The sequence below is a fragment of the Lutra lutra genome, chromosome 7, assembly GCF_902655055.1.
Source record: "Lutra lutra chromosome 7, mLutLut1.2, whole genome shotgun sequence".
NCBI lineage: Eukaryota > Metazoa > Chordata > Mammalia > Carnivora > Mustelidae > Lutra > Lutra lutra.
In genome coordinates this window covers 58,124,831-58,151,812 of record NC_062284.1, presented here as the reverse complement: position 1 = coordinate 58,151,812, position 26,982 = coordinate 58,124,831, and the positions used below count along the sequence as shown (strand labels likewise).

The window sequence follows — 26,982 nt, the reverse complement described above, 5'->3', positions numbered from 1 at the left end:
TGCTACCAGCAGAAATTGGAGAAAACTGGTCACTGACTTCTAATTAAGACACTGTTCTAACTCCTGGTGGCTGCACAAACAACCACCTAAAATTCTTGGGAACAGGCAATAACCCCTGCTTCTTTACTTGGCTCTTTCCCAAGCTCCCATAGGCTGTTAGATCTCCGAATTGCCAAACTAAAACAAAACAACCTTAAAGGAAATGTAACATGGCAGAGCCATTCTGGGAAAAAGTCTGGCAGTTTCTTATGAAACTATCATACATTCAACAACTGCACTCTTGGTCATTTATTCCAGAGAAATAAAACTTGGATTCAAAAAAAAAAAAAAAAAAACTAGTACATGAATGTTCAGAGCAGCTTTATTTGCAATAGCCCAAAATTGCAAACAGCCTGCATGTCCTTCAATGAATCAACGGTTAAACAAATTTGGTACAAAGACATCACAGAACACTAGCCAGTAATAAGAAGGAACAAACTACTGGTATACAACCTGAATGAACCCTCAGGGAACAACAGTCAATGAAAAAAGCCAATCCTGAAAGGTTACTTACTTATGATTCCAATTATATAACATTTTTGAAATTACAGAAGTAGCGAAGTGGAGAACAGATGGGTGGTTGCCAGGGGAAAGAGGAAGAGGATGTAGTTATAAAGGAGTAACAGGAGGGAGGATTCTCGTGATTACTGAATTGTTCTGTATCTTTTCTGTGGATGGTAAAACTGTATAGTTCTACACCCAAATAAGTACTAGTAAAAGTAGGGAAACCTAAAGATCATGGTTTTTACCAATGTGAATATATATTCTGACTGTAATACTATAGTTTTGAAAATGTTACCTAAGTAACAGGATCTCTTCATATTATTCCTTACAGTAACAACTAGTAATCTATAATTTTCACAATAAAAATATTAATTAAAAAGTCTACAGAACATCTGCACAACTAGATTTCAGAAAAATGAGCATCAACTTCTGGAAGGGGAACCTAAGAGACATTAAGGACACTTTCTTATAATAAAGGACATCTCAAAGCAATAGCTAAATTATACTTGTGTCTGCAACACCAGAAATCCCATTAAATTCACAAAGAAGCCAACATTAGCACCAACATTTAATATTATTCTGAAGTTCTAGCTAATGCTATACAAAAGAAAGGTAAGTTTCATGAATGAGCTTTAAAGGATACCAGAAATGACTCCCCCTGCTCCCCAAAATAGCATTTACAGTCAAACATTTTTGATGTGCCTAGGGAAAAAAAATGAGTGTACCTATACAAAAAAAAAAAAAGACAAATTGTTCAGTGTTTTTGAATGAGCAGAGATATACCAATAAAAAAGGGTAAAAACTGCTAACAAGGGGAAAACTAGTATTAGCAGATATTAAACTACATAAAACTAAAACTAAAAAGTGAAATATTCACTTAGCAATCAACAGACAAACCAGTGGAACTGAATAGGAACTGTAATGGATTGAACTGCATCGTTCTGAAATCTAGGAAGAAAAGTTCTCATCAGAAAATGAACCAGTTAGCACCTAGATCTTGGACTTCACAATGAATTTCCACTGTTTAAAGCAGCCAATCTGTGGCATTTTCTTATGGCTGCCCAAGCAGACTATTGTAAGAAGTCTAAATCAAACCATCATACTATATTATAAACTTAAAAAGTCTAGCACACAGAAGGCACTCAAATATCTGTTGATCAATTAAAGGAATAATATCAATCAACTAATCTATTAAAGACATGCCACATTCTATTTAGATTCTAATAAAGCAAAAGTAGTGAAAAAATATAAAGTTAAAAAAAATAATTTGGGGTCAAAGAGTTTGGGCTTTAATTTAGCTATCAGGGAGACTACTAACTATCATTAGCAGTTTAATGGCAGTTGGAATGTAATGTGCAATATATCACAATGAGATATGGATGTGCAATATATCACAATGAGATATAAAACAGAAACATCAAGGGGCGCCTGGGTGGCTCAGTGGGATAAGCCTCTGCCTTCGGCTCAGGTCATGATCTCAGGGTCCTAGGATTAAGCCCCGCATCGGGCTCTCTGCTTGCTGGGGAGCCTGCTTCCTCCTCTCTCTGCCTACTTGTGATCTCTGTCAAGTAAATAAATAAAATCTTAAAAGAAAACCACACAAAACAGAAACATCAAGCCAAGACAATTCTGATGAGCCTGATAGACCAAATCAGCCAGTATAAATCAATCATTAAACAAATATTACTTTAAAATTAATAATTAAATATTAAAGAGGAAGTATAATATAATAAAGAGAGTGCTGAAGCAAGTGTTATGCTGGTTTTCTAAAAAGACAAAATAAAAGTAACCAGAAAGGTAACATGGGACATATTCCAGGTATTAAATTTCAAGAAACAGCTATTGCATGGCTCTAGAAGAAAGAGCATAGTCACAAAATTTACAGCTATCCAGAAAGCCATTCATAGTATAATTTATTACAGTCTAAAGATAATAACAAATTGGTAATTTTGGACTAGATGAATGTTATTAATTAGTATTTCTTCCATTCTAGGAATACTGGTTTGCCCAAGGTGCCTTCTCTAACTCAGTTTTCCTATTTTTCCCTGTTACTTACCAGTGACAGGCAACTGTTCCTTCCATTCTCATTTCCTCATGAGTAGCAAGAGCAAGCTGTCTGCCTACATTCGCTATTCCACATAAACTTTCAACATGCAATCTTTACAGTTATTTCGTTAATGTAAAAGAGGGGAAGCCATTTCCATAAGTTCAACACATGCTTTTGGTGAATCACGAATGAATAATTCACTAAGGCAACATCATGGAAAGCACTGCTTTGGTAAACATTCAAGACAAATAAAAAGAGCAGTGACCAGACTGTAAGTTTTTCGTGTTGAGATAAGAAGACAGCACTGTCTTAAGGAAATTTCTGGAAACTACTAAAGAAATATTAGATCCAGGTTTTAGAAAGTTCAGTACGATAAGCACTATAGAAGCCAGAGAAAGTTAGGTAAAACTGGGCCATGAAAAATATTAGGAGACTTATCTGCAGTAATACAGGCAAGAAAGGAGAGATGTACAGAAGAAAGGAATGAAACAATCAAAAACAAAGAGCACTTGTTTGAAGAAATGGAAGAATCACAAATTCCTAGGTCTATGACTATTATCGTTGCACTATTTGATACCATTCACCACGTCCACAAAAAGTTCAAGATCTTACATAGTGTAGCATAAAATCTTAGCCAAAATTACAGATTAGCTCTACTTTAAGGATACTCAAGATTTAAAAGTCCAAACATATAAACTAAAAGGCCTTATCCAAATAGAAATCTTAACTCAAATGTTACCTACTTCTCCTCAGTAAAACCTTCCTTGGCTATCCAATCTAGTTTTAACAAACCTCCCTACAAAAAACTCCCTACCTCTTTTTCCCTGACTTGTTTTTTTCCCCTTAGCACTTAGAACTGTCTAGCATTTTATTGCATTTATTCTATTTCTTCGTCCCTCACCAGAATGTTGCCTTACAAACTGGGACTTATTTATTTACATATCCCCAGTGTGTAGAACAATGTCTAGCACACAGTAGCTACTCAATAAATACTTGTGACATGAAAGACTCACCTTTAAAAAGGGAGTATTCCCTTTTGATAATGTGGGATTCAATGAATTTCCTTTAGTGCAAGGTAAGTCAAAAACTCATCACATACTGGCAACTGAAATATGAATGAGAGTGGTATGAATGACTGACAAGAAAAATTCAGACTGGATTAAAAAAGAAAACAATAGGAAAGATACTGAAGCCCGAAGGAGTCTAGTGAAATTGGGAGAAAATTGGAGGTACAAAGTGATAGATTAAGCAGGACACTCTAAGAGCAAGAAAAGGGGAATAAAATAGTAATGACATATGCAAAGAAAAGCAGCCAAAAATGATGATGAGGCTCAGAGGTGTAAAGGTTGGCTACAGGAAGGAACTGCTACGGAACAGATGAAAATGAAAGCTAGAGGATGGTGATCTAAATGGCACAGTGTCAACAGAGGGATGTATATACATGGGTGATAGAGGAATATCCTGTAAGAGGAGTAAGGACAAGAAAAATCCTGAACTATCTCTACTCCCACTGCCACTTTTCCCCCAACTCTGTGGTATTATGGTGACAGAACCATTATCTTCCAAGAGACAGAGCTGCTGAATCCTAAGCAGAAAGTTAGTTAATGCAATTGGTTTTCAGTGGAGGAAGAGTTCTGTAGGACTGAAGTTTCACAAAGGAATAATTCACTGAGGTACAGTGGGAAAGGCTAAGCAGAAAACTGTTGTTCTGTACTTTTATAAAGTTCAATCCAAGACAGAAAGATGATCCCTGATCTTCTAAGGTTTCCAATGGTGGAGAGTGGGTAAGTTTCATTTTTTAAAAAGTCACTGCTATATTTTAACTATTTTATTTTCTTCCTAGAAATAAATATTCTAATTTTGTTTTAGGTTCTGGCAACTTAACTGGAAAGAAGTCCCATTTTTAAAATGTGCCTTTTTAAACAACAGAACTATTATCTTACAGGCATTTTAACTTTTATAACCATTTTTATCCACAACCCAATTACTTATTAATCCAAAAAACAATTCCTTTAATATCTGGCAAATTCTTAAAACTTAAAATGCTTCTTATTTTTCCTTTCTTCATTTTAATATTACTTTGTCACTTTAAGCTTTTAGTTATATCTATAACTTTGCTTTGACATAGCAGTGTCTTTTTCTTGATTTCACAGTGTTTTTAAGTAATCTAGATGTTGTAAGAATCCTACGTTATCTTTCTATATAGCCTACCCCATTTCTTGTTATCTCATAGTATATAAGCTTTTAATAGCATAATACATTTAAATTAAATTTGTAGTATTTTTATTGTATACTACATAAAATATTCTAAATAGTTGTTTCAGAATCCATAACTTAAAACTGTGTTGAGTAATATTTGAGCAAAATTTTAAATACTACTGATAGTTTGTCCAAGTACTCATAAAGACTAAAGGTATATATAATTTAGTGTTCAAATTTATATATCACATGCAATTTAGCTAAAATGGTCAAATAATACAATCTATACATATGGTAAATACTTTAATAAAATGTTTGCCTATAAAATAGGACTGTCATATTAACAGAGAAGGGTCACTATATCCAGTGAAAACTGTGAATGCAAAAGAGAAAGTTTCTATCATGGGAAATGTGAAGCTCGACAGTTAAGTTAAGCCAAATTAACAGTTAAATTTTAGTTAGCATTTTTTAAAATGTGATCCAAGATAACACTAACTTTTACTGAAGAAACCAAGGCTATAAAGATTTAGAAGGAAATGGAGGCTACAATTCATATTAAAAGAAAAAAAAAAAAAGCAGTTCTGAGAATCCATCCTTGTCAAAAACTATTCCACCCATCCCCAAGTGTCATTATTACCTAATTAAAGGTAGTATTTCATTACCTTAGGCTGTAACACCAAAGCCTGGTGTTTCTTTTGAGTTCCTTCTCAATCATCAATAAAGTATAAAAGTCGATATAGAGCAGAACTTTCCAACTTTTTCCTCATGCACACTTAGAAAAAGAACATTTGTACGGCAACAAGGAAAGAGGAGGAACTGCTAGTGGTGAAGAGGCAAGCAGTTTGGGAGCTCCAGCCACTTTTACTTATTCATGAGCTCTAATTTACAGTATGAAAGGGTAGGCTGAGAAATAAATTCAACCTTTGTAAGCATCATAAAAACAGGCAAGTTATAGGTAAGAATCAGAGGAAATAACTTCTAATCTCTCTGAATGAATGAATGAATGAGCACTGACCTAATTATACAAAAGGCCATCTTCCTGAAAAAAATCCCAGGGAGCCTGCTCTTTATCTGAGCTCCCTTTCTTGTAAAAGAAGAAGAGGAAGACAAAGAAGAAGAAGAAGAAGAAGAAGAAGAAGAAGAAGTAGGAGCAGCAGCAGCAGTCGTAGTGAAATATAACCCTTTGGGAAATGTAACAAGACATTTTTAGTATAGTAACTGTAAATCAAAGACTAGAAAAAGTCTTCTACCTAAGTGCCTATATTTTACCTTTGAGAAAAGCCACCTTTCTTCTTCACTATTGTTAACCAGTATTCTGACTAACATACACTCTTTAAAGTATTATCTAGTATTTCTTTTTTAGCTACCCAAGTATTTCTTTATTATTTCTTTATTAGCTATCAGATTACTAACTACTGATCATTTCTTAGAGGGCACAAGTTTTCTCGTAGGTATGAAAGGCAGGTATCTCACTTCATTTCTAGAATTCATCTAAGGTAGAAAATTCTAAGATGTGACTCACATTAAAAAAATGGGTACAGAACACAGTTTTTACCAAGTATCTTTTACATGAATTGCATGGAGATAAGTTAGTTGCAGTTTACTCACCAAGGATTTTAAAGAAAACCATCATTAACTTGGGAAGACCTTTGTAAACTTACAGGCAGTCATAAGTTACTTCTTTTTTTAGATAAATCATGAAACTCAAATCCAGAAAAATGGATTAAAATAAAAACCAATTAATGAAAACATCAATAGATAAGGACATTAATGATCTCAAAATGCAGTGATAATGAAAAACGTATACACTTCAATTCTGTTATTGCTTCAGAATTATCTTGGTCAGATGTGCATTACCCAAGAAAGGGGGCCAAATAATGTGCTTATTTCAATGTCCCTGTCCCATTTATCTTGAGATTCCATAAGACTGCTATTTTCAATTCATCTCCAGGTATTACTGCCACTGCCTTTGATCACAGAAGTCCCCATCACCTAAACTCTTCACTATTGCTAATCCCTACAAGAAAAATGGCAACCTTTCAACTGAAAGTAATTTTCCTTTTATGTCTACACAGAGATATACTTATCATCCTTGTTCACAAAGAAGATTCCTCTAGGCAAAATGGTCAGGTGAAACAAGAGATGTTCTGATTCCTAGGTCAGTGCTTCTATCAGGAAAACCTATCTTCTTGTTAATCTATTATGATTCTATACCCTAGGATTAGGTTATGGGCTCAAATTAAGTCCTGACAAGGAAATAAGTTTTTGTGTGCTCCTTCTGAATCCCAGTTTTATTCTCACTAGCTTTATGTCAAAGCCACACTATAAGCAACCACCTAATCCATCAATCTGAGCTTTCTCTGACCAGCTTCACTCCTAGTTAATGCAGATTTGGTCCTGTATTTAATTATCCTAAAGTACCCTGTCCACCATCATTAATATAACTAATATTCTGTTTCACTCTGATATTCCTTTTCTCTCCTTCACATCTAGGTCATCCTTTCCTTGTTTTTATGCTTTTTCTAGCAACTATTTTCTCCAACTCTTTCTCCACCTTTGACTTGCTTTTTTCCTATTTTTACGAAATTAAAACATGCCTTAAATCTTCACTCTTTCATTCAGTTCCTAAAATCTACAACCTCTCCTCCAACATTTCCATTATTATTTGCTCAGAAAGAAGCATAAAATTCCAGGACAGGTCACCATATGCTCTTTCTTAGAAGTTTACAAGTTTTATTTAAATAAGCATTAGTATGCCATCCACCATCTTATGCAAACTCAAAACCACCTTTAAATATTTAAACTTTTAGACACAGTATGTTAAATTTATTATATACACTTATGACTTCAACTGGGGTTTCCTACAATCCTAAAACCACATTCTGGTTAACTGAGATACCTTGTCAGGAATGAATCATAAACTCAAAAAACAGAGTTGGGGGGCGCCTGGGTGGCTCAGTGGGTTAAAGCCTCTGCCTTCAGCTCAGGTCATGATCTCAGGGTCCTGGGATCGAGCCCCGCATCAGGCTCTCTGCTCCGTGGGGAGTCTGCTTCCTCCTCTCTCTGCCTGCCTCTCTGCCTACTTGTGATTTCTGTCAAATAAATAAATAAAACTAAAAAACAAACAAACAAACAAACAAACAGAGTTGGAAAGCTTTCAAGAAGATTTAGGGTAACTCCATTTAACTGAGGCAAAAACTGGGGCATAATTTGGGCAACTTTCTAAATTACTAAAAATAACGCAGTAATAAAAATACCCAGAAACCAAACCAGAATTAAAAGTAGATTTAATCAAAATGTTCGTGTATTGAAAGAATTATTTGGAACTTAAAACACATTTTCAATAGAAATAACATTACTAAGTAAATGGGCTTACAAACTAGTCCACAATTACATATTTGAAGGGAATTCTAGCTACTTTCAAGAATCTTGGAAATTTTTGGCATTTTATTCTCCTTTTGCTTCTAAGTGTGTGCTTTCCTTTTGCTTGATGCAGAAATGACATTAACAACACTCAGCTTCTCAGGTATGACTGCACTTGTTTTTTGGCTCACAAATGAAATAAAAAAGAGCTTTACATACCAATTAAAAGAGAGTAAATATCTAACATTATCAAAGTTTAGATTCAAATTTTAAAATATATAGATGGAAGGAAACTCATCTGGGTAAAAAATAGTAGTGTTAAAAACTAGTCTGGCAAACAGGTAGACTTAGGAGCCCAAAATAACTAGATTCATAGAGAATGAAGAGAAAGAACCTGAGAAAAGAACCTGCAGAATAGGAGCCAGTAAAATTTTCTGTAAGGTTCCAGATACTTATGGTCTCTACAGCAACTACTCAGCTCGGTCACTGTAGTATGAAAGGGACCATAGAAAAAATTAAATGAACAAGCTAGGCTGTATTTCAAGAAAACTTATTTATGGACACTGAAATTTGAATTTTACGTAATTTTCATGTGTCACAAAATTATTCTTCTTTTTTTTTTATTTTTTTTTAAATTTTTTTTTTTTAAGATTTTATTTATTTATTTGTCAGGGACAGAGGGAGAGAGAGCCAGCGAGCACAGGCAGACAGAGAGGCAGGCAGAGGCAGAGGGAGAAGCAGGTTCCCTGCCAAGCAAGGAGCCTGATGTGGGACTCGATCCCAGGACACTGGGATCATGACCTGAGCCGAAGGCAGCCGCTTAACCAACTGAGCCACCCAGGCGTCCCAAAATTATTCTTCTTTAGCTTTTTTTTTTCAATCATTAAAAAAATGTAAAAACCATTCCTCTTTTTTTAAACTTGAAGTTGTTGTTTTGGTGTTTTTTTTTTTTTTTTAAAGTTTAATTTATTTGTCAGAGAGAGAGAGAGAGAGCATGAGAGTGAGCATAAACAGGGGGGAGTGGCAGGCAGAGGGGAAAGTAGGTTCTCTGCTGAGAAAGGAGCCCGAGGTGGAACTTCATCCCAGGACCCTGGGATCATGACTTGAGCCCAAGGCAGGTGGTTAACAGATCGAGCCACACAGCTGTCCCTATAAAAATGATTAACTCGTAGGTCTTAAAAAAACAACATGGTAGGCTCGGGTATTCCCTGTGGATTATAGTTTGTCAACCACTAGTCTAGGGGAGAGTGAGAAAGAAGGCAGGCAGATTATACTTGGTTTAATAAATGGGGGGACTATTCATGATTAAACCTAATAAAAAATGCAGCTCCTTTCTAACACAATACATTAATGAGTCCCAGCTGCAAAGAAACAGGCATATTTCACTGTCCTAACATTAAAAAAGCTTAGAAATATAATCACTGATCCTGGGCAAAAATCATTCTCCTAATGGTACGCTAATGAAAACTTTAAGTAGATAATTCATTCTACAGAATCTTAAAATTATAGCAGTAGATAAATTACTCATTACCATTTTGTCCCTGAGTCGCTCTCCACGGATAAAAAAGTCAGCACAGCCATTCTCTTCCTGGTGAGGGACTTTGAAGACAGTGACGCAGCTCAGTCCACTCCCTCCAAGTGGTAGCCATCCACCACTTGAGTCATCCCGGGTCATCACCACAGCTCGCACTCGTGCATAACTATTACTAAAACAGATGCAAAGATTAGAAATTAGGTTTTCCATAAACAAGAAACAGCCAAGCTGTCAGTCTTATTTGAAGAAATAAAAAACCACATTAGTTAATGTGTGGTAACTAAAATGTTTCCTATTTCCATGACAATCCACAAAGTAACCTACTTGAAGAGAGGTAAAAAACCACAAACTAACTTAAAAGATCAACCTTTATCTTGAAGACTAACCTTACAATAAAAGACTGCAAATACTGTATTTCAATTCATCATCTGAGTAGTTCAAGCACATCTGATTGCTGTGGAACAAGTCATAAAGGACCCCAGAGACAAATATTGTCAATCTACACAGACCACCATCAAACTTGTCTATTTATGTCCACCTGTTGCAATATAACCAGGACAAATTAATGCTATATTTTAGCACATTTCATTGTGATATCTCTAAGTTTCTAACATTTCTAGATTATAAAAAAAAGAGCTGAAACAAACACAGTACAGATACCACATTTTTTATTTCCGCTTTAAATCACACAAATCATATAAAGACAAATGTTCTGTTTCAAGAACTTATCAAGAAAACTCATCTATAGAAACTTTTCATGCTCTCTTTTTAGCAGTCTCTAAAGAGACCACATTCTAGTTCTATCCAGAATCATTTCCCAACATTAACCACAACTGTTCTTTACATAAAATCTAAGAAATGTGTCACATAAGCTAATATTCTAGATTATTGATATCTAAGCATTTTAGTTCCAAACTTTCAATATAATAATTAATAACTCCTTTTTAAAAGTAGCACACCTTGATAACTTCTTAAAAATTGTATTAAATAAAACTTAAACTTGTCTTGGTTACTATGACGATCAATTGAGGTTCTACGTAACAGTTCTGTGCTACTTAGTATCTTTACATGTTCCAAGTGTTAGGCTGCCAGTTGTCATTTCTGTTGTCCTAGTGCTTGTCTGAAATCCCCCCAGTTGGGTTTTTTTCTCACTTTGCATATTTATTTTGTTGAGGTATACTTTATATATAATATGTTGATCTTAAATATAAAATTCAACAAATTCTGACAAACGTACACATCTGCATAACCAACATGATCATCAAGATATGAAACATTTTCATAACTCCAGAAAATTCCTTTAAGCCTGCTTCCTATCCAACAAATAGGTAACCACTGTTGTGTTTCTAAACAAATAATTAGCTTTGACTGTTATGGGGTTTCAATACCCATGGAATCAACAGAATCACCATTTGTACCCTTTTCTTTCTTTCTTTTTTTTTTTTTTTTTTACTTATTTCACTCATTATGCTGTTATATTAGAAGTTCACGCTTTTTTACTGCTAAGTAGTCCTTTCACTGAATAAATACATCACAATTCACTTATTCTTTCTTGCGTTGATGGGCAATTTGGATTGTTCCTAGTTACTAGCTATTATGAATAAAGCTGTTATATAAATATTCTTGTACAAGCCCTTCTGTAGACATATTGCTTTCATTTCTCTTAATATAGAAGAATGGAATTGATGGTTTACAGGATAGTATGTTTAACTATAAAAGAAATTAACAAACTGTTTTCCAGAGTGGTTTTATCATTACACATTCCCATCAGTAATATATGATAATTTCAGTTGCTCCATATCCTTGCTAAAATTTGGTGTTTCCAGTCTTTTAAATTCTACTCATTATACTGAATTTACAGTGGCAACCCATTATGATTTTAGTATCAATTTCCCTGATGACTCATGGCGTTGAACAACTTTTCATGTGGCAATGGGCCATTTATATGCCATCCTCTTTTTAAGTCTTTGGTCATTTTTTTTATTATGCTTTTATTATTGATTTTTAGACATTCTTTATATATTCCTGGCCCAAGTCTTTTGTCAGAAAGCTGTATTTTTTTTTAATATTTTTTATTTATTTAACAGACAAAGATCACAAGTAGGTGGAGAGGCAGGCAGAGAGAGAGGGGGGAAGCAGGCTCCCTGCTGAGCAGAGAGTCTGATGTGGGGCTCGATCCCAGGACCCCGAGACCATGACCCAAGCCAAAGGCAGAGGCTTAACCCACTGAGCAACCCAGGCGCCCTGAAAGCTGTATACTTTTAAGGATCACTGTGTTGTGGTTGAGGAGTTTAAAGTCATATTTTCACAAGTTGGATCCTGGCTCAGCAACTTACTAGCTGTGCGTCCTTGAGAAAGTTACGGTATATACCTTTAATAATTGTAAACAATGCCTGACACATAATAAACAATATTTAAGCATGAATTATTATTATTACTAAGACAAAGAACTAAAATTGTAGTAATCATCCTGGTAATTCAAAGCCAAGAAGGACCTGGGAAAAGATAAAATTTACACAACCATAATTCTCTATTATTGGTGTCAAAATGAATTCTTTAAGGGAAGCACTATAACTTTTTAGCTTTACAGGTTACTGTTCTAAGCTTTTTATTACTCAGTTACTCTGAGGCTCTGATTCTTGTCTGGACCCCATTTTTATCAATCTTCATCTCAGAGAACTGGTCAGAAGAAGTATGAGTGCATAGCATAGAAGTTGGTATAACGCACGTATCAAATTGGAGTCTTCCTCTTAGGACAGGCTGGAACAAGTACCTCTACTATAAACATGACATGTATACCCAGAAGCCAGGGAAGCTTGTTACACTGAGAACCAGCTTGGAGGTAAAGAATCAATACTAGACAAAGGTCATTTGGTTAGTCAAGAATTTATTAGGATACCCCAAAAGCACAGCACATAACTTGGACATATTAGGTTCAGATTAAATGTTTGTGAACTGAACTCCTTCATTTAAAGGTCAATATTTGAAGTTCAATGAAGTCACAAAGGTAGAACTTGGATTAAAACCAAAAATTCAAGTTCCCAACAAGCACTTAAGTATTTATTTTACTGTAAGATCCTGACTCTTCGTTCTCATCTAATGTTGTAGTAAACTGGGAAGTTTAAGAACTTTATCCTAGGTTCTACAAGACTTAGAAACCCCAAAGAGTAAAATAACCCGTATGTAGAAAGAAGCTCAGGTACATTTTGACTTCAGAGTGTAAGAGTAGTTAAACTCTTTAAGGCATAAACTCTTATTTTTTCATCTTTGAACTTTATTAATTCTCATTTACAATTTGTGTAATGCTTCTCAGCATTATTTTATACTTTAAAAATATAAAAATATCCATAAATAACAGTATGAGAAAGCATATTAAAAACCCTAAGTAGTTATTTTAGGATGGTGAAGTTTGGCATTTTCCCTTAATTTCTGTTTCTTCAAGATAATTTTATAATTAATATTTACAAGATGAGTGATTTAAATATAGAACTTACATTTTAACTACATCTTGGCTTTATTCAAGATACTGTAAAAATAGAATGTCCTGTGTATGAACGCTTTTTCAAAAAAAGCATCCCTAACATAATTCTCTTTGTTAACCCAATTACTTTGTTTTCTATTTTATAAAGTGCCACCTAGAAGAGACATATTGTCCTCTCTAGAAAAATCAGATAAAACAAAGATCTCTTTAGGAGAAGAGTAATAAGGCTGCCTGATTCACTGTTCACTTTAATACAATAAAAGAAGTTTTCAGCTGACCAGTAATTTATATACTTTTTTAATCTCACTATACCAAATACGTCATTGTCTCCCTTATTCAAGCTGATCCTTCAAGCTTTAAACTATCCCAGAAGCTTATGTAAGTAAATCTGTATTCCCCCTACCAGAGCCTTCATTAGTTTATAATTTAATAACTCAGCTTCCAACTTTAAGACCTAAGACTAGAATCTGTACCATAAAATGTTTCAAGTCGTTCCATAAATGTGTGGGGTGGGGCTTTGGTGTTTGTTTTTAAAGACAGACCTTCCTTCCTGCCAAAGTTAATCTTCTCACCTGTGCTCTCAATTATTATAATCTCTTTACCTTCAAATGTCTTCTTTTCCCAAATGAAAGTAGTTAACTTTTATCTAAAACATGCGACCTCATCTAAAGACTGACCTCATCTAAAGACTAATGGCAGTTCTTACAAATTGTCATATCTGCCTTTCAGTATAATAAAATTTATACTCGTAATCCCCTCTTTCTTTAGATAAAAGTAATTTTAGAGCAAGGAACCAAAGTGTATTGTTCTATTTAAAATAATAATAAACATTTCCCCCTGATCCTGTAAACAACAGAAGCCCATTTTAGTAAATGGGGAAAATAAAGAAAAATAATACTCGCCATCATACAATTAAAATCTTTTTTTTTTAAGATTTTTTATTTATTTATTTGACAGACAGATCACAAGTAGGCAGAGAGGCAGGCAGAGAGAGGAGGAAGCAGAGTCCCTGCTGAGCAGAGAGCCCGATGTAGGGCTCGATCCCAGGACACTGGGATCACAACCTGAGTCGGAGGCAGAGGCTTTAACCCACTGAGCCACCCAGGTGCCCCCATACAATTAAAATCTCAAGAACTTGTTGGATTTTACTCTGTGTCTCATATTTGTAATCTATTAGTCTATTAGTGTAAGACAACAGCTATTTATGATGACAATTTGTTGTTACTGCTAAGAATCCAACAATTTCCCTCTTGAGCTGCTTTAAATATTTAGTTGAAAGGCACTTGTTCTCAGTGATTTATTTAAAAAAGTCAAATTTGACAATAACTACTTCTATAATTTTCTGAAATAGTTCAAACTAAAGCTCTATTCTTCCCTGTGGTAGTGGACTACACAATAACCACTTTTCATCCTAGCTTTTATTCTAGTAAAACGAAGAGGCTCTTATTGTAAAACCTAGCTGGGTTTCATTTATCTTATTCAAAATCTAAATCGTATCTCAACTGCTAATCTCTGATCTCATCTGAACAACTGTTATCAAATATATCCTTTCACCTATAGTCAGCAAATTAGAAAACAAATGAACAGGGGCGCCTGGGTGGCTCAGTGGGTTAAGCCGCTGCCTTCGGCTCAGGTCATGATCCCAGAGTCCTGGGATCGAGTCCTGGGATCGAGTCCCGGGATCGAGTCCCGCATCGGGCTCGCTGCTCAGCGGGAAGCCTGCTTCCCTTCCTCTCTCTCTGCCTGCCTCTCTGCCTACTTGTGATCTCTCTCTGTCAAATAAATAAATAAAAAACCTTTAAAAAAAAAAAAGAAAAGAAAACAAATGAACAAGTACAGGTGAGAGGTAATGTTGGATTGGCCTTGGGTGATAATAATACACACAAGAGGAAAGAATTGATTTGGGTCTGTTTTGGTGGAAGAGCCAGGAGATTTATTGATGGGATTAAGCAAGTGTTCTAAATTACCTAAAATTCTTAGTCACCATGACCTTTATTTTCTAAAATTTTCAACTGGTACTTCAGTAAAGTTAAAGGGAAAAGAAGAGGACCAAACATGAAGATAAATTTTGCCTCTCTTATATTGTTCCATGTAGTTTCTTTTGAAATAGCAGTACTCTATTATACATAATCCAGAATAACTCTAAAGCTGTACATTATTGTATTTTGTGGCAAATGCCTATTTTGGTTGCATTTTCAAATGTGCACATTGGTAAAACATTTCTTATCAAATCAGAGTACAGTTACAGAAAATTCTACAAGCCCCAATACTCTAATATGTAAAATGTCCTTGGCCTAAATATGGCTGTCATTTTGTTTCTTTTCTCCCTTATACCATACTCTTGCCCCGTTATTACCAAGCCTATTATATACATCTACCCAAATACCTACTTGCTCTCTTCATTCTTTCTATATTATCTAATTTTCAACTGAGTTGTCCTTCTATTGATTTGCATAAAGTCTTTATATTAGCGATGTTAATCCTCTGCCAGTTATGTGAATTATAAGCATCTTCTGATCTGTGGCTGCTTTTATTTTTGTAAGGTCTTTCGAAGAACAGAGCTTTTCTTTCACCATGGTGAAATGTATTTCTTTTCCTTTATGATTTGTGCTGGGGACTTTCTATAAGATCTCGTACAAACTTATTTTAAACCTTTTACATTCTATTAAGAGATAAAACTTCTTTTTCTTATATTTTGCTTATTTATTTGACAGAGAGAGGGAGAGAGATCACAAGTAGGCAGAGAGGCAGGCAGAGAGAGAGAGGGAAGCAGGCTCCCCGCTGAGCAGAGAGTCCCACATGGGACTCGATCCTAGGACCCTGAGATCATGACCTGAGCTGAAGGCAGAGGCTTAACCCACTGAGCCACCCAGGCGCCCCAAAACTTCTATTTCTTTTAAAAATCATTTCAGCAAACAGAATTCTCTACTTTCTCTGAAAGTAAAAAAGTCCTTAATATCACCATGTCTGGCAGAACAAATACTCATGCACCTACTGAATTATACCCTATGATCACTCACGAGAAATTAAATCCAGTTTGGTCTTTGTTTCTCAGCTCTACATGATTCGGTTTCCCCTGGGCATGGCAATCAAGTCTGCTATACATACTGCTGGTGAACTGAGACCCATTTTCATTAACTTCTTTTTCTATTTAGGGTACACTATGGTCCAGTATGGATTTATACCAGAAAACATCCCTATCCCATTCCAAAGCCTAACCCAACCTCTAAACCTTCCTACCCTTCCATGCTTTAACACTTCTAGGTGTATCTTTTTTTTTTTTTAATTTCACAAAATATTGAATATTACTTCAAACAGACCTCAATTATATTTTCACCAAAACACTGCCAAATTATTACAGCGATGTTGCCAATACACCTCATTTACGCTCTTACCTAAGAAGTTCCCTACCTAAAGAGGATTTTTTTGTGTGTTGTGCGCTGATCTTTATTTTTTTAAATTAACATATATTAATTGTTTTAGGGGTACAGGTCTGATTCATCAGTCCTATATAATACCCAAAACTCATTACAACACATACCCTCTCCAATCTCCATCACCCCGTTACCCCATTCCCACCCACCTCCCCTTCAGCAACCTAAGAGTATTTTTAATATAGATTTACAAAGCTTGGAAGTACAGACAATTTTATAACAAGGAGAGAGTGGTCAGAAATTACTTAGAAAGTCATAACAAATTTAAAATATATTTATACAGACAATTCTGATTATCACTACGTCACAATACCACAACTATCTGTAATGGAAGCTGGGAAATACAGCCTATATTTCCAGGCAACCATGTGCCCATCTAAAAACTGGGAACACTATTACTAGTAAAACAGAAAAGATACTCAGGACTAATTAGCAGTCTCTGGCAAATAGGTAAAAGGAAAAAATTACAAATAAAAACTTAAGACCTTGGAACCAAACTGCTCTCAGAATGAAGTACAGAGGTATGCTGGGATAGGACCATTATTTAATGACCAGTAGGCAATGAGAAATGTATACATTTAGGAAACAGATTCAAGAAAAAACCAGAACTGTACAAGTCATTTTGTTGTTTTGTACAGTAATGGTTCTTAAATTGGAGGCTCAGGATAATCATTGATACTACTGAAATTGTGATTAAAGCTACAAACTATCTCCCCTGAAGAAAATACACATAAGACTTAGAAAAAAAAATCACATTTGAATACAATTTTGGGGATTCACAGTCCTTGCAAATGAGTTACCTGAACACTGGCTGGAGTGGAGTTACATCATCCTCTCTTAAATAAAAAAATTATTACATTTCCAAGGAAATGAAATATACTAATATCCAGAAAACAAAAATAAAGCTAATAGAAGATCAATTAAAGAGGATAAGGGAGGCAGGCAAGGAGGTCAGAATCAGAGACTTGATGCTATACTGCTTGGCTTTGAAGATGCAAAAAGGGGTCATGAGCCAATGAATGCAGGCCTCTAGAAGCTGGAGAAGGCAAGAAAACGATTCCCTAGATCCTCCAAAAGGAGTGCAGTCTTATCACCACCTTGATTTCAGCCCAACAAGATCTAGTTGGATATCTGACCTCCAGACTACAATATAACAAAACTGTGTTATTTTAAGCCACCAAGTCTGTAGTAATTTGTTATAGTAGCATCAGGAAAGATGAGGGCAGACTTTCCTGAGGATATGAAAGCAATCCAGATACAGGAGGCAAAGATAACTATTTTTCATTTCTAACTACAATAGTACCAAACAAAATTGCTAGAAATACTAAAACAAAACAAAACTTAGAATCCCTTAAGGTTTGTTCAGTACAATAAGAATTTATATTTTTCCATAAGGAGATATTTACTGTGACAAAACATTCCATGTCCTCAACAGTATATTTAAGGTAAGTATTACCATCCAGGTATTAAATATTATTACAGAGAGTGGGTAAAGAGAAAAAGGAAGCATTAAACAGAAGTAAATCGGAACGATATAGCATTTCACAGTATAAGTACTTATTTTCTCACCCATAAAAAATACAGATGGTATTCAGAAGATAACCGCATTACTACCCATTCATCTATTCAATTATCCAGGGAACATTTATTTATATGCTTCATACAGAGACAAAATTTAGAAGTTATGGTCTCTTCCTCAAAGCTCATAATTTAGTGAGAAATATAAATAGTGGGATATGTTAACACAAAATGGGGAGTATAGGAGATGACTAAAATTTACATTTGATGTGGGTTCTGAACAGCATTATATCAGGTGGAAGAAAAGCTAAGAACACTCCATGGAGGGAGCATGACACAACAAGTACACCACATTTAAGGACAAACATCAAGTTAACTTACTGGATCTTATTTATCAGGTCTTTCATACCATGGTCTAAGTTAGTACTCTATTTTATCACAATAAAGAGACCACAAGATAAAAATCTATCAAGGGAGTAGAATACTCTGATTTGTATTTTTAAAAATCTCTCTATGTACGACCAAGTGCAGTAACAGAACTTGACTGCATCAACACTAATGAGACAGATTATTTCAAAATTTTACAGATAGGAGCACCTGGGTTGCTCAGTGGGTTAAGCAGCTGCTTTTGGCTCAGGTCATGATCCCAGGGTCCTGGGATAGAGCCCTACGTTGAGCTCTCTGCTCAGCAGGAAGCCTGCTTTTCCCTTTTCCTCTGCCTGCCACTCTGCCTACTTGTGCTCTCTATCTCTCTGTCAAATAAATAAATAAAATCTTTTTAAAAAATTTTACAGATAAAGATATAAAAGACTGAGTTTGATTATAAAAGTAAAGGTCTTAAATTTCTCATTTTGTATTGGCAACTATAAACTTGGAGCAAATATTATTTCCCACACAGTAATCGCCAAAGCATCATATGGCATTGGGTTTAACAGCAAGTCAGACTTCCTAGATTCCAAAGGCAGGTGCATCATTTAAAAGTTATAATCTTGGGCAAATTAAATTACTTTGCTCTCTGTACCCCCATTCTCCTACTCTGTAAATGGGGATAATAACTATCTAACTGCAGTGTTTGAATGAAAAGTGAATGAGGAAATGCAAGTAAAGTGCTGAATATTGTACCTGGCTCACAGTTTGGTACCCAATGAATGTTACTATTATAATGCCTTCATATATTAAATCAACTTTATGATATTATAATATCTGCATTCTGAAATTGTCTAAATTTATCTCTATCTGTCTTTATGATGGCTTTGTATAATAAACCCAGGAGACAGCTTTTTACTTTCAGTAAGAATTGTTAGCCACACCTAAGTATCAAATATCAGTTCTCTAACTCTTCCACATACTGCTTACATGATGAAGACCCTTCTAACCAAGTCATAAGCATCTGGAAAGTCTTCCAAAAGAAGGAGGAATAAAACTAAAATCTAAAAAGAATAAATAAAGAGGTAGTCACAAACTATCCCTTAAGAGTCAACAAATCTAGGTTCTGCTAGGCAGTATCATCAACCAACCAAAGTCTGGTTTAAAACTCTACAACTTTGTATGTCCCATGCCATCTGGCCCCATTACTGTTAATTCCCCGATTCCTTAATTACCAGCACTGATTACATGATTTCATCTTTGGAAGTACTCTTGGTCTATGTTAGAAAAGCTGAAGTATAAAAATATTCATTGTCAATAAGAAACCAGAACGTAGAAGACAGGGAACCAACATTAATATCAGAGTTTGTAATGAGATAAAAGCATCAGATGAAATATAGTAGTTTCAAAATAATCCCACAGTAGGAAAGGCCTAAGATCCAGGCCTTTAAAAAATAAAGGCAATTAAAAAATAAGAGGCAATTAAAAAATAAAGGGATAGGGGCGCCTGGGTGGCTCAGTAGGTTAAAGCCTCTGCCTTCAGCTCAGGTCATGATCCCAGGGTCCTGGGATCGAGCTGAGCCCCACATCGGGCTCTCTGCTCAGTGGGGAGCCTGCTTCCCCCTCTCTCTCTGCCTGCCTCTCTGCCTACCTGTGATTTCTGTCTGTCAAATAAATAAATAAAATCTTAAAAAAAATAAAATAAAATAAAGGGATAAATTCAACTATATGAAACACATTCCTGTATAGCAAAAATACCATAAACAATACTGTAAAAAAGGAGTAACAAATTGAGAAAAAGAATGTACAGCATATATCTATTAGTTTTCTATTGTTGCCATAACAAATTACTGAAAACAGCCGATTAAAACAACAGAAATTTATACGGTTCTGTGCACTGGAAGTCCAAAGGGCTTCCCTGGGCTACAATTAAGGTGCAAGCAGTGTTGCATTCTTTTCAGGGTAATACAGAAGAGAATACGTTTCTTTGTCTTTTCCAATTTCTAAAAGTCATCCACTTCTTGGACTGTGGCCTTCTTCCATTCTGAAAGCCAAGGACATTGCTTCCCTCTCACCCTTTTGTAGCACATCTCTTTCTTACCAGAGTCCCACCATCAGGAAAAGTTCTCCACTTCTAAGAATGCAATGCTGTGTAGCCAGGATAAATATGAAGAAGTTCTTTATAGTGTCAAGTGAGCAGATCTCCAGGTTTTATTAGGTTTTAATTTTTTTTTTAAGGTACATGAAATATGTCTAGTATGCTATCATTTGTGGGGAAAACACACCACACACACAGATAAATGCATACGAATAGAATCTTTATGCAACAGATTAACTTTCTTTAGCAAGAGAGAAAGAGAGGTACAAGAGTAATTTTCCTTTCATTAAATGCTCTTATGTTTTTTTTTAATTTTGTACCATATGTATGTATTACCCTTTATTCAAAAATGTATTTACCAAACTCTTACACACACACTTCTTGATGGGCTATGATCTCAAAATGGTACCTGTCTCTGTAACAAGAGCTAGCAGTTTTTGTACACTTGTCATTTATACTACAACAATGAATTTTAAGTGGAATGCAGATTGATTTTAACAGCCTTCTTGCCCTCCCTGATGTTAAAACCTGCCCCATCCTGCACACTGAATCCCTCCCAAGAACCTGAAAGGACCAGTATCACTGCTCCCACCTATTTACAATGTGTAATTCTCCCTAATAACAGAGACTTGTTTAAATATAGCCTAGCATGGAGCGCCTGGGTGGCTCAGTGGGTTAAGCCGCTGCCTTCGGCTCAGGTCATGATCTCAGGGTCCTGGGATCGAGCCCCGCGTCGGGCTCTCTGCTAGGCAGGGAGCCTGCTTCCTCCTCTCTCTCTGCCTGCCTCTCTGCCTGCTTGTGATCTCTCTCTGTCAAATAAATAAATAAAATCTTTAAAAAAAAAATATAGCCTAGCATCTTAGCCCTCTCTACATTCCATAGAACATCCCACAAACTACATCATATGCATGTATTTCTTCTAAAGATACCTGGCTCGTTAAGGAAATAACGACATGCCTGAAGAAAGTTGGATATTCTCATGTTCGAAGTACAAATAATGAGTTTTATAAAGACATACAACCAGAGAAGATGAAAGGCAAGGAGGGAATTTCTTAGTCTTCCTAAGTCTTACACCTCAGATCAAGGTTTTGAAGAGGGAAGGCCTGAGAGGGATTCCTGCGTGGTAGAAGAAAAATGATTTCTATCCTTTGAAAGCAGACATAGGTTTAGCAGAGAGGTATTCTTATAGAATCCAAAGTGAACATGGATTATCTCTAAATTATAATACATTATCTAGTTTTATTTCTTACTTTCCAGAAAGTCTCCCCTGATGCCTATCATTGGGTTAAGTTTCTCTTATAAATGCTTCCATCATGTAAAGTGTGAGTAGAAGACTCAAAATAATTCATACTTGATAGTTAGCTGTGGTTAATAATTCCTCTTTAAAACAAAAAAGGGACACTGATTTAGGTAAGGTACTTGATATCCTTGTGTATACCACTATGTAATTACATGATTAGTTCCTTTGTACCAGGTTGGAAGGCATAGTAATCTGTATCTCTTGTTTCTTGGCATCTTTAGTAAAATTTTATTGCCTGATCTTATCAGTGCTACCAGAAATACTAATGAAAAATTTGTGGGTTTATGACAAAGATGAAGTAATTCTCATCTAAGTGTATCAGGTCAATACCAAGAACATTTGATGAGAGATTATCCATCTCTCCGGTCAGAGAACAGATGCATGGAGATTCAAATGACACTCATGAGGAAGTAATTCTTTCACTGTCAACACAAATAATATGTTTTCACTAAGAAATCCAGCAGAATCCTTTATATTTAGTACCCCCAACCTTTGAATATGTTGCCAACTCCTTCTATATGGTTTTATACATGTAACCTCACTTAGTAGAGATGATGAGCATTTACTTTTTCAAATACACCAGGAAGCAAGAATTGAGAGTAAAGCTTTTACCCATGCTGAGAAGGTATACAGTGCCTTGGCACTGAAGGGCAAGGAACAGAGGAATAATGAGGGTAAGCTGACAAGCCTGCATATCTAGGATGCCAATTTTTTACTGATTAGGCAAACAAGCTGAGGATGCTGAAAAGATATGGAGTCAGTGGCAGAGACCAAAACTAATCAGCAGATTAATCTCCTGAGAAAAAGGAAATATCTCTCCATACAGTATTTAAGAAAATCACCAACATGAGTATCTGGTAGTCCTGGATATGCCCAACACTTGAAAGTCCAGGAGTACCTCCATAAAATATGTATTTAATAAATGCTTGTAAAATTGAATCCAGAAATAGAAAAGAAAATCAGATGAAGAAGCATGAAGAATGCTCAACAATTCTTACAAATATATATGAAGAGTGCTTTGGGAAAAAAAAGCTCAAAGCCCAAGATGATTTAAACACTTAATCATATGAGAATCTAGTCAAAATTTAGGAGTCTTCAATGATGTAGGTACATAATTACACAATGTTAGTAATACTTCATCCTATAGAAGGATGTTTAGAGATTCTCTAAAGATGCCACACTAATCTGAAAATAAAAAGTATAATGGCAAATAGCTATTCCTAATTGTGCAACTGCAGGATCTTTGAGGATTTCAGGTATTATTCCTTCCAAATGCAACATAAAGGAACTCAATTTCTACTGAAAATGCAATACCCTACAACAGTGTGGTCTAATAGAAATATAATCCAAGCCATGTATGTAATTATTAATTTTCTGGTAGTTAGTTACATTAAAAAAGTAGAAAAGTAGGCCAACAGTGAAAATACGAGAGAAGGTTAGCTTCAAAGGCCCATCCCTCAACAGAAATACTAAAAAGCAGAGCAAACAGAATCAACTTTGTCAGAACTCTAGAAAATAGTCAAAGATTTACAGTGACCAAGCAAATTTTAAATCTAAGGGCAACTTGAGAATGGTAGGAAAGCTTTGTGGCACTTGTCCTTGGCCTAAACCCACTCCTCAACCCCACCCTCAGAGGTAATCTTAAACAGGGCAACCTGTGTTCTCAGCATGAGATCCTGGTCCCTGGTTCTGGAGAAAGCAGAGCCAGACTGCAGCATCAAAGAACTGTATCAGGCGCTCTCTGAAGGACTGACATAAGGTGCCTGCATTCCTCGAACACATCATAAGACAAACAAACAGCCAGCTGCTGCGAAGGGCAAAATATTACAGATGGCCAGCAAAATATGTACCAAGAGTCTGGGAGGAAAAGTTGGGAGAGTTTCTTTAAGGAATTAGAACAATCAAAAACAGTTATAGACTGGGAGATATAGAAAGCCCCATGCATAGCCAGGACAAAGTTCCAAAAGACTCTCTGGGGCTGACCTCTAAGCTCAGCACAAGTGGGAAGGAAAGGGTAAGGCAGCTATAAATAGCTTGGCTAAGCACTGAAGGAGTGCTGTGATACAGAGATGATCTGTTAAGACTGGGAGAGTTTTCCTTTGTTTCTTTCTTTCTTTTTAGCTCCTGGAGTTCAAGGAAATCTCTGTCAAAACATGAGATGACCCCAGGTTATAAGAAGAGAGACTACAGAGACCACACATGGCAAAGAATAAAGACTTCAGAGTTCAGAAAATTAAAATACAGCCCATGACCAGCCACAAACCTTGAAGAGTGGGAAGAATCTGATTTCCAGAGTTATTTCATTCTAATATTCAAACTCTTCAGTTTTCACCAAAAGAATTTACAAAGCATATAAAAAACAAGAAAGTCTGGGCCATTCACAGATGAAATTAACAAAAACGGTCCCTGAAGCAGTAAAGACATTGGAGTTACTTATGGACTTACATAAACTGTCACATACTCAGAGTAAAGAAAACCATGAAAATGATGTTTAAGCAAAGAGAAAGTATTAATAAGGAAACAAATTATAAGGGGTGCCTGTGTAGCTCAGTCAGTTAAGCGTCTGACAGTTGGCTTCAGCTAACTTCATAATCTCAGGATCCTGGGATCAAGCCCCATATCAGGCTCCACACTCAGGAGAGTCTGCTTGACTCCCACTCTCTCTCTAAAATAAATAAATAAACCTTAAAAAAAAAAAAAAAAGGAAAGAAAGAAAGAAAAGAAAAATTACAGGAATGAACCCAATAGAAATTCTGGAATTGTTAAGAATAGTAACTGAAGGGGCGCCTGGGTGGCTCAGTGGGTTAAAGCCTCTGCCTTCGGCTCAGGTCATGATCCCAGGGTCCTGGGATCGAGCCCCGCATCGGGCTCTCTGCTCAGCGGGGAGCCTGCTTCCTCCTCTCTCTGCCTGCCTCTCAGCCTATCTCTATCTGTCAAATAAATAAATAAAATCTTAAAAAAAAAAAAAAAAGAATAGTAACTGAAATGAAAAAATTCTAATACCAGGTTTGATCAGGAGTAAGAATCAGTGAGATTCAACCAAAATGATCCAGTCAGAGTTGTAGAAAGAAAAATAAAGAAAAATGAACAGAGCTTAAGAAATCTGTGAGGCAGTATCAAATGTACCAACACACATGCATCAGAGAACCTCAGAAAGACAAAAGGGAAACAGGCAGAAAGAGTATTTGGAGAAATGGAAAAAAAAGATAAAAAAGAAAAACCTTTACAAATTTGATAAAAGACATAAATCTACACATCCAAGAAGTTAAACTCCAAAAAAAAGATAAATAGTTTTGAAACTGAGACACATTATAATCAAGTTGTTAAGAGACAAAAAGTCTTGAAAAGCAGCAAGAGAAAAACTACTCATCATATTCAAGGGATTCCCAATAGGATTAGCAGTCCATTTCTCATAGAAAACAATGGAGGCCAGAGGTAGTAGAATGAAGTAAAGTGCTGGGGGGAAAATGTCAAATTAAGAACTCTATATATAAACTATCCTTCAAAAATGAAGAAGAAATTAAGATAACTAAAAGTTGAGGTGGTTGCCACTAGTAGATCAGTTGTACAAGAAGTGCTAAAAAGAATCCTTCAGGATGAAATAAAGGACACTAGACAATAATTCAAAGCCATATGAAGAAATAAAGAATTGTGGTAGGGTTAAAGAGGGAAATACAAAGCCATTATTATTCTATTTTTTGGTTTGTAGATTTTTCTTGTTTCCAATAATTATAAATCTGTATTAATGGGCACATTAATGTATGAAGATGTAAACTGTGACAATAACAACATACAGTGGACCTGTATAGGAGTACAGCTTTTGTGTGCTATTAGAGCTAAGCTAGTATCAATTTAAACTAAGTTGTTATAAATTTAAGGTATTAACTGTAATTTCCACGATAACCAATAAGGAAGTATCACACACACACACACACACAGATATATACAAAAGAGAATTGAAAATACACTATAAAAAATGCACAAAAGAGGGGAAAAAAAGAGAAATGAGAAACAGAAAAGGTGTAAAGTATACAGAAAACAAATGGCAAACAGGCAGAAGTACTTCATTAACAGTAATCACATGTAAATGAATGAAGTGCTGCTGACCAACTGGCACAAAGGATTTTAAAAAAACATCATCCAACCGTATACGGTCTACAGAAGACTCGCTTCACATCAAAAACTACCAACAGGTTGAAAAGAACAGATGGGAAAAAATATTCCATGAAACAATAACCAAAAGAGAGCTGGAATGGATGTATTAATATCAGAGAAAATAGTCTTAAAGTAAAAAAAAAAAAAAGTTACAAGAGAAAAAGAAGGTCATTATATATTGATAAAAGGGTCATTAATATGGTGTATGGACCAGAGTCCCAAACTATACAAAGTAAACCCTGAAAAAAATGAAGAGAGAAGTAGATCTGCAGTAATAGTTGGGGACCTGAATACCACACTTTAAATAATGACTATAACATTATCTATAAAAAACGATTAAGCACTGATATGCAATAACACGCAACCTTACAAATATTACTCATACAAGTTAAAGAAGCTATACACAGGTGGCCACATATTATTTGATTCCATTTATATAAAATAACTACAATAGGTAAATCTATAAACAGAAAATAGGCTGTTGGTCTGCAGGTTGGGGAGTAACTCTTTAATGTATATGAGGTATGTTTTTAGGATGATGAAACTATTCTGAACTAGATAGAGATGGTGGTTGCACAACACTGTGACTGCACTAAATACCATTATATTGTACAATTTAAAATGGTTAAATATGTTATGTGACTTTTGCCTCAATTAAAAAAAAAGGAAAAGGAGGTAAAATAATAGCATATTTTAATTAATCCAATTTTAATTATCCAACATAATGTCATTTTAATAGATGCTCAATATAAAATAATGGGAATCTTCCACTTGTTTCATACTAAGTCTTTGAAATTTGGTGCACATTTTATACACAGCACATATCAATTCTGATTGGTGCTCTATAGTCATATGTAGCTAACAGCTACCATGTTGGAAAGGAAATCTAACAAAAAGATTACAAAAATAACTTGTCAGGTGAGCATATATTGAAAGAAAACATT

The 26,982-nt window shown here is 35.4% G+C and overlaps 1 protein-coding gene across 1 annotated transcript in view; it reads right to left on the bottom strand.

Moving 5' to 3' along the window:
* The window catches only part of SPRED1 (sprouty related EVH1 domain containing 1), a 120,742-nt gene that overhangs the window by 45,311 nt on the left and 48,449 nt on the right, over window positions 1–26,982 (bottom strand). The window contains exon 2 of the mRNA XM_047737637.1: window positions 9,684–9,858. Within this exon, the coding sequence (XP_047593593.1) occupies window positions 9,684–9,858 (175 nt within the window). The remainder of the gene's footprint in view (window positions 1–9,683; window positions 9,859–26,982) is intronic.